Here is a 13,337-nt window from a genome sequence, read left to right as displayed (position 1 = left end):
CAGGAGCCCAGGGCTCAAGTGTTTACAAAAAAAGATAAGAGTAAAGCTGTGAGAAGAAGTACAGCCAAAAGAACTCTTTTTTGTTTCATTTCTAGGTCACTGAATTTCATTCATTTTTTAGTTGCCCCTCCCCACATAGAGGGATGAGAGGAGCACTTTGACAATAGATTATCTGTATGATCATGGCTTTGTTAGATCTGAATATTTTCTTCCAACATGAAAATAAGGAACTAAATGCTCTGTGGGGATTCCTGAAACAAAAGACTTAGTTATAAACTAGTGAGGTAGATCTTGCTGAATGGCCTTCTTTCTTCTTGCTTTGTCTGAGGCTGGTGGAAGGCCCTGAAGAAACAGGAGGGAATAAAGTCAGAGGAATGTGAAATTGGAATCAACCCTTGTAGAAAGGTGTCTGAAACAAGTTATGGCAGAAAGTAGCCTTTCTGACTGGTGTGCCTACAAATACCCAAAGAATGTATGAAACTGCTCATACAAGGTCTTCTGAAACCATACGCATAGCCAGCTACCCCTCCTTTGTATACAGTTTCACTTTCCAATGTACTTTCGCATCACTTTGATCCCTAAATTATCCTCTAAGTAGAGATAGAACAAATATTCTCATCTTCTATTTTTCTAAGTGAGGAAACTGAGGCACAGAGTAGGTGAACCAGCTTGTAATAATTGTGCAGTTTGTATAGATTTTGTCAATAAATGGTGATTTATTTCCAGTGCTTCCAACTTCTACTCTCGTATCTTTTCCACTTTTTGCCTTGTTTTTGACACAGTCACCAGCATCTCTGAGTGGTTATATCATGTGCCCATTGCTCTGGAATTAATAACACAAGTTGGTGGCTTAAGAAATACACAGGTACTTTAAAAAGTGAGTAATGCTTCCCAAGGGTAATACTCTTAAAGGAATATTCACCAAGATTGATGTGGATTTAAGACCAAAAGTTGGACCCAAAGATATGAAAACTTCTGATGATGGATCCACGCAGAGGAATACTGATGATAATTAAAAACAAGAACACACATCTTACAGAATCCTTCAAAGTCAACATCAAAGATATCACAGTGAAGCAGTATTGTAGATAGAATCACCAATGCAGTATTTACTAAAATTTTGAGGAAAAAAAACATGATCTGAGTCTAATCATTGCTACCAAAAATGCTTAATGACAAGAAGATAGTGAAGAACATAATTTATTGACTAATTTCAGATGTTCAGGGTTCACACAAGTTTTAGAAAAATTACATTGTAGCAATGGATTATTAGTACCAATTTTGAAAAAAAAGAAATTATAGGCATACTAAAAACATATGCCATGGTTGAAAAGATGTATCAAACTATAAAGAAGCAGCATCGAAGATTTAACATTTAAAATCAAAAATTGCTCATGTGGCATCCCAAGATATGCCCCAGATATAACTTTTCCTTATATTGAGCATCAGTCTGTTAAGATTATTAACCAGTGGAAGGTCTAACACTGTTTTAAAAAATTGCGTTTCTTCTAAACAACCTGACATTACTGGTTTTATTCAATGAATGCATACATATGTCTTCTCTTAAAGATGTGTATGCATCTTTTGTATGATTTTACTTTTAGCTCTTTAACCAAAACCATTGATTCCAGTTATACAAGATAAGAAAGTTTTATGTGGGGTATAAACTGGGTTTACTTTTATGCTCAATGAGAGATGCAGAGAAAGACTGGACTTTCACTTCTAGAGTCATTAGCTGCAGAAGTGACAGTCCAGTATTTCTTTGCATCTCTCATTGAGCATAAAAGTAAACCCAGTTCATACCCCACATAAAACTTTCTTATAACCTCCTTCTTCCTTTTTTCTCATTCTTCTAGATTTCCCCCATCTGTCCTTAATAGCACTTGTCTTGCTTCTCCCACCCCTTTTTCTTTAGCCCCAGAGCATCATTTTGAGTTTTGCCCCAGCTGGTTACAGGGATCTGTCTACTCTGGCCTGGGGAAGAAATGGAAAAGAAGTCTGAGGTCCTCGTGGTCATTATAATCTTTTCCTTGGGAGCCCAAGGGAGGTGGAAGGTGATGCATGTTTTTGCAGAAAGCATCCTTGTCCCTTTACATTCTTTGGAGCTCAGTCCTCACGCCTGGTCCTTGCCGGCATCATCTGTACATCTCTGTCTCCAAATCCTGAGATCATTGAGCCACATTCTCATCCTACCTCAGCACCAAGCCAGAGATGCCAAAATCATATTGCTAGAAAGAAGCTAAGCCAGTTTCACCCCGCAGCTCTGCTTACATTTGTTTTTAAACCAAGCCAAAAAGAGACATCCATATTACTTTCTAAAAGATAAACTGTCAGAAGCTATTCTATGTGTGCCTTTCAAAGATAAACTATCAGAAGCTATTCTATGTCTGCCTTTCAAATGATGTGTGAAGTGTAACGATAAGAAATATCTCTTGCCAGGACATTATTGAGGAAGTCACAGTAGGTTACATTCGTGAGAATATATGGTCTGCTTCAGAAGAGTTGCTTCTTCGCTTTCAAGCCACAAGCTCAGGACCCATCCTTAGGGAAGAGTTTGAAGCTAGAAAATCGTTTTTGCATGAACAAGAAGAGAATGTGGTCAAAATACAGGTATGTGGATCACCTACCACTTTTTACAGCAAACTGTCATACCACCTGAAAATGTTTTATTTTATAATTGACTAGCCAACTACCGTCATTCTAATAAATAAATCTGACTGCATGTTTTTTACATAATCAGTGCCACTAGTCTACTTCACTAAGGCTTTAAAATGGGAAGCATATTGATGATGAATGACTTAACCTATGGTCTTCTAGGGCAAATTTAGGAGCACTGCAGATTTGTACAGATCCACCTGCTGCCACCCTAGTTGGACCCAAAAGGACATGCCTTGGATCTGAGTTGAAATCACATCTGACTCGGGGACTTTACAGTTTGGCTTCTGTGGTTAGTGGATGCTGAGTGGCATCTTAGTTTCTGTGCTCTTCTATCCTGAAAGAACAGGAGAACTAATGAAATAAACAGATTTAGCATCTCTAAGAATGTCTTCCACCTTCTGCAATCTGTCACTCTTATTCAGGCCTCCGGGAGAAACTTTCATTCCCAAATTGTTTGCCATAAGTTGTTCTTAATCTTGCAAGACTTGTCCAAACTTTCTGGTTGGCAGAAGAAGAATTTGCCAGGCTTAGATGTTTCTCTTCTGTATTCCTGTAGCGCCCTCTATGAATCACCACACTGATTTCTGAAAGGCTGTGAGTTTGTTCTTTTTCTTGTGAATTCAAAGGGACATTGTTAGCAACTGGCAAAGTCTGATGGGTTTTTACTTTTGAGTTTCCTAAATTGGAAGTTTTTCTGTTGAAGAGGTTCTTTTTTGTGTGGTCACTGGTGAACTCATCTGCTTTTCCCACCTAACTGTAATGTCCAAGGCAGAAAATGAATTTTACAAACATTTGTCTTCTTGTATCTTACACATGATAGGTGCTTGCATGTTTAAATTTGCTTGGAGCTTAAGATATTATTAGCAAAGCAGAAACAATCAACTTTATAAAGGAAATTCCTACTATAAATCTAACACTTAAAGGATTTTTCTAGGTGGGCCAATGACTTTTCAATTTATTCATTCTTTAAACAAGTAGTAGGCAAAACACACAGGAAATGAACAAAAGCCTAAAACTAGTCACCTACATTGATGAGGCTCCAGTTTTGCACAAAATTCACATGTCAGCCAATATAAAATTTAGACCCCACACTCTCCAGTCTCAGGGCACACAGCAGAGTTGCAGTTGGAAGATGTGCCACAGAACCCACCAGTATAGAATCCCTCTGTATTAGAAACCAGGGCTGAAGGATGAGAGAAATGGGGAAAGGATAGGAACAATCATTTGGAGCCTTTTTTCTCCACCTCAGCAGAGGCAAAACAATCGAAGAGGCAGCCATCAAACCGGGAAGTCACCTCACCATGCCTTTTTTTCAGTCTTCTGACAATTTTCCAAAGGAGAGGGCATGAAGTCTAAAGGTAAGCCTACTTCACAGATGGGGACCAGAAGTAACTATGCATCGATAGAAATGGAACCTGCTGACCCATAAAACCAAGAGACCATGAACCAAAGGGTGTCATGCTAATCTCATTTCTCACCAAAGTGGCTAGTTCACCTTCAAGTAGGAAAATGTTCTGATATCTGAGAAGTTCCCCTACATAAAACACTGTGAGCTTCCTAGCTGGCTGAACTGCCCCCCGACACCACAGTCTTAACCAATTTGGAGAGAAATACAAAGGCAAAGCTCCTAGGCCAAGGCCAGCTATACCACAGCTACACCACCCTCCCTGCCCTCGGTGGTCTGCCAAGGAATGAGTAGTGGTACAGAGAATGTGCATGATCAACATCCATTCCTCTGTCTCAAATGCTTGGGGAGTTAACTGGGAGGTGCTCAGGTCAATACAGAGGGAAGTCAAGGAGAATCTACATAGCTATATTATTCTTGAGCAGTTAGAAGTCCCTGATAAAATTTCCTGAGTGAACCAGAAAAAAAAATAAACAAAAAAAATCATATATCAAAAACAGAAAAAGGAATGTAACTTTCAAAATATAAATGGAGTAGACATCTAGAGTTACTCTTCCAGAAGACAGGAGAAAATTTTATACTGAAACTGCTTTATACTGTCAAGGAATTTGATACGACGTGGACTTCGTCAAATTAAGAAGACAACAGAATAATAAAATGAAAAGACAGCTGACAACTAAGGAGAGAAAGGGAAATAATGACATCATAGAATGTAAATGAATTTATAACTGCAGAATGCAAAATAGGCACTGAACGTAATTGCAGCAGACACGGAAAGCTGAAGAAAAATCCACCAAAGCTGAGGGAAAGAATAGATGATTAAAAACACAGTTTTTCATGGGAAAAGTATAATGCCCATTTTATTGCAGGGTGGTGACAACTGACTGGAGTAATTCACATAACAGATGGCTCCTAGTTTGTGCTTAAGTGCTTGATAAACTTTAGAAATGGCAAGGTGATAGAGATAATGACTCAGAGGACAGATAATGGGGAGCCGATATTGATATTGTTGGTGTGGCACAGAAAGACACCAGAAAAAATGAAATGGGATAGAATAGGTAACTAAAGGACGAAGCTTTTCTCTTGAACTGAAGAAAGCTAGTATACTACCTTTTAGGAAAGGACATAATAGTGGCAAACACCAAAACGTAGCCCTGCGAATTAATGAATTATTGAACTTCAGCTTAGGGAGTGCCACCAGCATCCTGGTGAAGAAAAACAGGCGACTCTGAAGGAACTTCACAACGCCAGGAGCAGCGGCAGAGTCTGTGGGCGAGGAGGAAGGGGATGACCTGGGAGAGTCGGGCCTCAGTTGTTTTAATGTAACTGACTACTCCTATAGATTGCCGGATTTTTTTTTACCTTTGAGGAGGGGGAAAAGAGGTTCATGTTTAGGGCTTTCTTGGCTAACTGAGATCACACAAGTATTTTGCGCATCAGAAGTTGGCATTGGTGATTTGAATAGATCTGTACTCAGTGTCCGGTTTTCACGCATAGCAGCCAGTGTATCAAGCCATATTTCCCAGAGAGTAATAGTTAAGGTCTATAAAACAGAGCAGTGACCTCTGAGGTCTAAGTGTTTTGAAAGACTTTTTTATAGAGATATTCTGCACAGAAATATATTTGTTATAGTACTAGAAAACAAAACAAATAAAATGACTATTATAAATTTTCCCACAAGTTTCCATACCAGACATACCAGACAGGAGAATGAGATTGCCATTTTTGTAAATCCTTTTTTTTTTATTTAATTTTTTTAATTTAACAGAGTCTTGCTCTGACGCCCAGGCTGGAATGCAGTGGCACCATCCCAGCTCACTGCAACCACCACCTCCTGGGTTCAAGCAATTCTCATGCCTCAGCCTACCAAGCAGGTGGGATTACAGGCATGTGCCACCACACCCAGCTTATTTCTGTATTTTTTATAGAGACAGAGTTTCACCATGTTGGCCAGGTTGGTCTTGAACTCCTAGCCTCAAGTGATCCGCCCACCTCGGCCCCCATAAAGTGCTGGGGTTATAGCATAAGCCACTGCACCCAGCCTGTAAATCCTTTCTGCCTATAACTTTCCAAGTTTCTTTATATCCACTTTATACCCATATTTGCTTATAAACAGCCTCTAATTAGAGAGGAGCTTGCAATATTATGACTACGCACAAGAGTTCTGTTGTTAGCACAGAAAAAAAGCTCATCTCAATGGAACTAAAACAGACTAAAAAAAGAAAAACAGTTTTTTGGCAAATGAAATATGAGGCATGTAGTATTCTGCTTCCATGGAGCAAAAAAAAAAATTTTTTTTATTATTGTACTTTAAGTTCTGGGATACATGTGCAGAACGTGCAGGCTTGTTACATAGGTATACACATGCTATGGCAGTTTGCTGCACTCATCAACCCATCGTCTACATTAGGTATTTCTCCTAATTCTCTCTCTTCCCTAGCCCCACGCTGCCCAGCAGGCCCCAGTGTGTGATGTTCCCCTCCCTGTGTCCGTGTGTTCTCATTGTTCAACTCCCACTTATGAGTGAGAACATGGGGTGCTTGGTTTTCTGTTCCTGTGTTAGTTTGCTGAGAATGGTGGTTTCCAGCTTTGTCTATGTCCCTGCAAAGGACATGAACTCATCCTTTTTTATGGCTGCATAGTATTCTGTCATGTATATGCGCCACATTTTATTTATCCAGTCTATCACTGATAGGCATTTGGGTTGGTTCCAAGTCTTTGCTATTGTGAACACTGCCACAGTAAACGTAAGTGTGCATGTGTCTTTATAGTAGAATGATTTATAATCTTTTGGGTATATATCCAGTAATGGGATTGCTGGGTCAAATGGTATATTCTGGATCTAGATCCTTGAGGAATCACCACACTGTCTTCCACAATGGTTGAACTAATTTACACTCCTACCAACAGTGTAAAAGCGTTCCTATTTCTCCACAGCCTCTCCAGCATCTGTTGTCTCTGACTTTTAATGATCACCATTCTAACTGATGTGAGATGGTATCTCAATGTGGTTTTGATTTGCATTTTCCTAATGACTAGTGATGATGAGCTTTTTTTCATATGTTTTTTGGCCACATAAATGTCTTCTTTTGAGAAGTGTCTGTTCATGTCCAGGAGCAAAAAAATTCTATTCCAAGCCAATCTGCCTTTGTTTGGAAAGGTAATACTCATATATAGAAGAATACCAGAAAAATTTACATAAATAATAATAAGATGAAACATAATAATGAACTCTCAAGGTAAATCCTGGTGACACACATACTTAAGCCTTAGTACATTAAAAGAAAAAAAAACAGAATGGACAAATGGGGTCATTTTGACAATGCAGGAATGATTCTATATTAAATCATCTGTTATTATGGCACATTACTTATTCAGAATGTTTGCAGATCTCAGGTAATTGAGATTAACAGTGTTTTTGAAGTTTGGGTAATTCCAGAAGAGCAGAATGGGAACTTGAATTAATTCCAATTATCTTGTTTAGCCTTCAGTATGGACTAAGGATGGAGCGGGATTTATAATATACATTCAAACAATTGCAATTCTGTGCTTTAAACCAATGTTAACCACCAAAATATACAAACTGTTAAGATCCATCACAACACTGTGTGTGTGTGTGTGTGTGTGTGTGTGTGTGTGTGTGTGTGTGACAGAGAGAGAGAGAGAGAGAGAGAGAGTCAGTCTCGCTCTGTTGCCGAGGCTAGAGTGCAGTGTTGCAGTCTGCACTGACTGCAACCTCCACCTCCCAGGTTCAAGTGATTCTCCTGCCTCAGCCTCCCGAGTAGCTGGGACTATAGGTGCATGCCACCACACCGGGCTAATTTTTGTATATTTAGTAGACAATATGGTTTTCACCATATTGGCCAGGCTGGTCTTGAACTCCTGACCTGGTGATCAGCTGCCTTGGTCTCCCAAAGTGCTGGGATTACAGGAATAAGCCACCCCGCCTGACCCACAACACTTTTTTTACTGGTTAGACTGCCATGGAGTCCCATGATTAAGGTCCACTTCCCCTAGTCTCTGTTGTGCTATTGGGCCACTTTTGTGAACAACTGTTGGTGACATCAGAGAATTTTGCCTATCTCAGAAGTGTCACACTGTGACAAATCCCATGGTAGCATTTTCTACCTAGATAATCAGTTTAAATCCTTTATTTTGATTATTTATACTTTTATCATTTAATGTGTGGACCACATATCCAATGCTGTCTTTGCCTGGAAGATTGGCAAAAGTATACAATCTCAAGCCTTCCCCGAGGCCTACTGAATCCTAACCTGCATTCTGGCAAGATCCTCGGATGATTTTATATTACATTAAAGTTTGAGAAGTACTGTTAAGATCATTCCAGTTTCAAAACTCCAGATAATTCATCTTCCTGTGTAGTTCTTTATCACCATAAGAGCTTAAGGGAGAAAAACCCTATGTGCTCATTTCAATAGCTACCGAAAAAGCATTTGATAAAATTCGACCCATTCCTGTGTTTTTAAATGATTGCTTTGAAGTTTAAGGTTTTTTTGAGGCAATTGCCATCCTTATAATCAACTTTACCATTCAGACATTAATCTTTTTCCATTTATTAATCTGTTCCAAAGTGTACCTTATAATTTCATTCTTTTATATTTGTTAAGTTTACTCCTCTGTATCTGCTATTGTGAATAATATCTTTATTCTATTATGTTGTTTATTCTTGACATGTAGAAAATTTATCAATTTTATATTCATTTTATAACTAGTCACCAGGATGAACTCTTAGTGCTAATAAATTTTTAGTTGATCCTCTTGGGTCATAATTGCTGTTGACACTTCTGATTTTTTTTTTTTTTTACATCTTGAATTTTGTCAAGGAGTAGATTCATACAGCCTTAATAATATAGAAAATTATAAACTTTAAGGACTTAAAAATTATTTGGGCTTGGCTTCCACTTCTAGGGAAATGGAACGCATGTTCTTTCCCTGTTCATAAATACAACTAAAAGCCTCCAATATTATGTATAAACAAACATAACACTTAAAGATGAAGAGAAAAAAGTCAGACTAATTAGCAAACCCTGGGACCCAAAGAATGATATAGTGATGAGTTCTTTGAGTTTTCTTTTTGTTTATATTTTGCTTACCTAGAGCTGAAGAGGCTGGCGACCCAGAAATGCCAGTGGGTACAGGCTCTGATATGGTTTGGTTCTGTGTCACCACTCGAATCTCATCTTAAATTGTACTTCCATAATTCCCACATGTTGTGGGAGGGACCCGGTGTGAGATAATTGAATCACGGGGGCAGTTTCCCCTATACTGTTCTTGTGGTAGTGAGTAAGTCTCTCCAGATCTGATGGTTTTATAAGGAGTTTCTGCTTTTGCTTCTTTCTCATTCTCTCTTGCTGCCACCATGTAAGAAGTGCCTTTTGCCTTCTGCCATGACTGCGAAGCCTCCTCAGCCATGTGGAACTGTGAGTTGATTAAACCTATTTTTCTTCCCAGTCTCAGGTATGTCTGTAGCAGCAGCGTGAAAACGGACTAATACAGGCTCCAATGAAAGCCTGCACTCTGTAGCCAAAGGGCCAAGAAAGAAACAGTCTAGCAAGACAGAAATAATTTCAGGTAGTAGCTACTCTACTCTAGCCAAACACCACACACAGAAAAAAAACTGTAATGCTTCCACCCAGAGCAGCAAAGCCTGAGTGGGGAGCCTGGACTTCCATCTCCCAGACTATAACAAGGCACACAGACACTTGTAGAATCTGGATCTCATGCCCACTGAGCAGTAATATGGCAGCCCTTCCTCTCCCTGCTAGAGTGGTGTAAGAGGAGCCATGGTAGAGAGGTAGGACGTTTGCACCTTCCAGTCAGTGGTAATGAGGTCTTTTCCCCTCAGTTGGTCAATGGAGGCCACATGGGAAGTAATAAGAAGCCACTCCTACATTCCCAGCCAGAGAGCTATCAACAGAGAGCCAGTGGGTTGCTGGACCCCCTCCCTGCAGTAATGAGGAGGCCTTCCCCACCTTGGTGTTAAGGTTCTTTGGGTCCCAAGGTTCACTAGCCTGGCTGTTGTCTCCCCACCTTTAAGAGGGTTATGTTTGTGAGAAACCAAATGGAGAACCTAGCCTTCTCCTCCCACTCCTGGTAATGAGGCAGTGCCTCCCAACATTTTCCTTGCCAAAACAATGTCAGGAAAAGCCACCTAAAACAGTAGGATTAAATAAGATCCAGCACCCCGTAATACCCACAGTGTCTAAGGTTCAGTCACTTGGACTGTTTGGATATTGCAATCACAACAGTCACTTATGTCAAGAACCAAGAAAATCACAACTTCAGTTTAAAATAACAACTACTGGGTGCCCACACAGAGATAACAGATGGTGGAATTATCTGACAAAGATTTTTAAAGCAGCTATCATTAAAATGTCACAATAAGCAATTAGCAATTACTAACACTTGAAGCAAAAGAAAGAACATCTCAGGGAAAAAAGCTAAAGCCTCAGCAAATAATTCAAAGTATATAAACCACATAGTAACTTTTAGAACTGAAAAATATAGTAACAGAGGTGGAAACCCTATGAAAGTCTTAGCAGCAGAATGGAAGGACAGAGGAATGAATCAGTGAACTAGAGATTATCACAATAGAAATGTCCAGGTCTGAACAACAGAGAGAAAACAGACTGACGAAATAATAAATAGAGCCTCAGGGATCAACAGGATTATAACAGAAGATTTGACATTTGTATCGTCTGATTCCCAGAGGAGAGGAGAAAGAGGCAGTACTGACAAAGTGCTTGAAATAAAAGTAGAAGCGTTCCAAAAACACAGATTCAAGAAGCTGAGCAAACCCCAAACAGGATAAAGTGAAGAAAATTCACACAAAGATATATCATAGTCAAACTTCTTCTGAAAATAAAAGACAAAGAAAATGTTTTGAAAAGCAGTGAGATAGGAACAACTTACCTATGAGAGGAAGACAGTTCTAATGACAGAGGATTTTTCATAACCTAAGAAGGCCAGAAGGAAGGGCAAGATTTTTCAGGGAAGCAAAGGCTGAGTGGGAAGTCCAGACTTCCACCCTCCTATAACAAGACACCCAGACACTTGTAGAACCTGGAGAGAAAATAGCTGTCAACATAGAATTTTATATCCAGCAAAAATACCCTTTAGGAATGAAGGAGAAACTAAGAGCGCTTGTTACCAGCAAACCTTCCCTCATAGTCCTACAGATAGCTCTCTAAACAAAAAGGAAATGATGGAAGAAGAAATTTCAGAATGTCAGAAAGAAAGAAAGGATAGCTAGAAGAATAAAAATATGAGTAAATACTTTTTTTACTCCTTTTGAGTTTTTAAAATTGTTTGACAGTTGAAGCACTGAAGTGCTAATGAATGTTTGAAGGGCTCATTCCCCATGGCTGCTGTCAATGGCTGATGTTGAATGTCTGTGGCTTTTTCAGGCACAGGGTGCAAGCTGTCATTGGATCTACCATTCTGGGGTCTGAAGGATGGTGGCCCTCTGCTCACAGCTCTACTAGGCAGTCCCCCAGTAGGGACTCTGTGTAGGAGCTCCAACCCGACATTTCTCCTCCACTGCCCTAGCAGAGATTCATGATAGTTCTGTTCCTGCAGCAGGCTTCTGCCTGCAAACCCAGGCTTTTCCAAACATCCTCTGAAATCTAGACAGAGGCTCCCAAGCCTTGACTCTTGCACTCTATGCACCCACAGGCCTAACATAACATGGAAGCCACTAAGGCTTATGGTTTCACCCTCCGAGCTGTACCTGGGCCGCTTTTAGCCATGGCTAGATCTGGAGTGACTGGGATGCAGGGATTAGTGTCTGGAGGCTATGCAGGGCAGCAAGGCCCTGGCCCTGGATCATGAAACCATTCTTCCCTCCTAGGCCTCCCAGCCTGTGATGGCAGGGGCTGCTGTGAAGGTCTCTAAAACATCAGGGATTACAATTCGACATGAGATTTGGGTGGGGATACAAATCCAAACCATATCAAGGCATGAGCCACCATGCCCAGTTCACATCTTTATGTCAGTTTGTATTTGTGTACACAATGATGGAGTATGTGTGTTCACACATTTGCATATTTCAGAGGATACCTAATTAAAAGGCCAGGCACAGTGGCTCACGCCTGTCATCCCAGCACTTTGGGACGCCAAAGTGGGCAGATCACCTGAGGTCAGGAGTTTGAGACCAGCCTGTCTGATATGATTAAACCCTGTCTCTACTAAAAAATACAAAAATTAGCTGGGCATGGTGGCACGTGCCTGTAGTCCCAGCTACTCAAGAGGCTGAGGCAGGAGAATTGCTTGAACCTAGGAGGCAGAGGTTACAGTGAGCCAGGATCGCACCACTGCACTCCAGCCTGGGCAACAGAGTAATACTCCATCTCAAAAAATAAAAGTTAGATACAGGTATTGATCGACTTACGACCTATGCAACTTATGACCATTCGACTTTACAACCACAATCGCTAGCAACGACTGCTCCGCGTCTGGCAGCGCAAACGTTGCCCAGCTGGGCGTACGACAGTGCAGGCCAGCTTCCGGCAGCACTACCATCTCTGCTTGCACCATTTCAACTGTACATATAGCCTACTCAACTTACGACCAAACTGTGTTACGACTGGTCTGCCGGTCCCAATCGTGGTTGTAAGTCGAGCACTAGCTGTAGTTGTTCCCTTTAGAGAGTACCTGTAGTTAGGTGGAAGTAGAGATAGCTACACAGGTACATATACCCTTTCTCTTTGTTCACTGTGTATTTTTATAGATCTAGGCATTGAGGTACAAATTATTTGCTTAGAAATATGTATAATTGGGCCAGGCGCGGTGGCTCATGCCTGTAATCCCAGCACTTTGGGAGGCTAGGGCAGGTGGTTCACCTGAGGTCGGGATTTTGAGATTAGCCTGACCAACATGGAGAAGCTCTGTCTCTACTAAAAAAACAAAATTAGCCTGGTATGGTGGTGCATGCCTGTAATCCCAGCTACACAGGAGGCTGAGGCTGGAGAATCGCTTGAACCTGGGAGGCAGAGGTTGCAGTGAACTGAGATTGCACCATTGCACTCCATCCTGGGCAACAAGAGTGAAACTCCATCTCAAAAAATAATAATAATATAATAATTTGATTTTTTTTTGCCCTTTTTAACAAGGAACTTTTATTTCCATTCTGATTTGAAAAAGAGATCAGAATTGGGGTGAGTTACAAAAATTTTTCAATAAAAAGGTGCTCATAAATGAATTGGAATAAACTGATAACAGTTAGGAATTTAATTATTCTAAAGATACTAGTTTG

The 13,337-nt window shown here is 40.4% G+C and overlaps 1 protein-coding gene across 1 annotated transcript in view; it reads left to right on the top strand.

Moving 5' to 3' along the window:
- IQGAP2 (IQ motif containing GTPase activating protein 2) overlaps positions 1–13,337 on the top strand; it is a 307,815-nt gene that overhangs the window by 234,182 nt on the left and 60,296 nt on the right. The window contains exon 17 of the mRNA XM_032277951.1: positions 2,440–2,610. Within this exon, the coding sequence (XP_032133842.1) occupies positions 2,440–2,610 (171 nt within the window). The remainder of the gene's footprint in view (positions 1–2,439; positions 2,611–13,337) is intronic.

The sequence above is a fragment of the Sapajus apella genome, unplaced genomic scaffold (genome assembly GCF_009761245.1).
Source record: "Sapajus apella isolate SASKATOON/1434 unplaced genomic scaffold, GSC_monkey_1.0 scaffold1, whole genome shotgun sequence".
Classification (NCBI taxonomy): Eukaryota; Metazoa; Chordata; class Mammalia; order Primates; family Cebidae; genus Sapajus; species Sapajus apella.
This window is presented reverse-complemented; position numbering and strand designations above follow the sequence as displayed.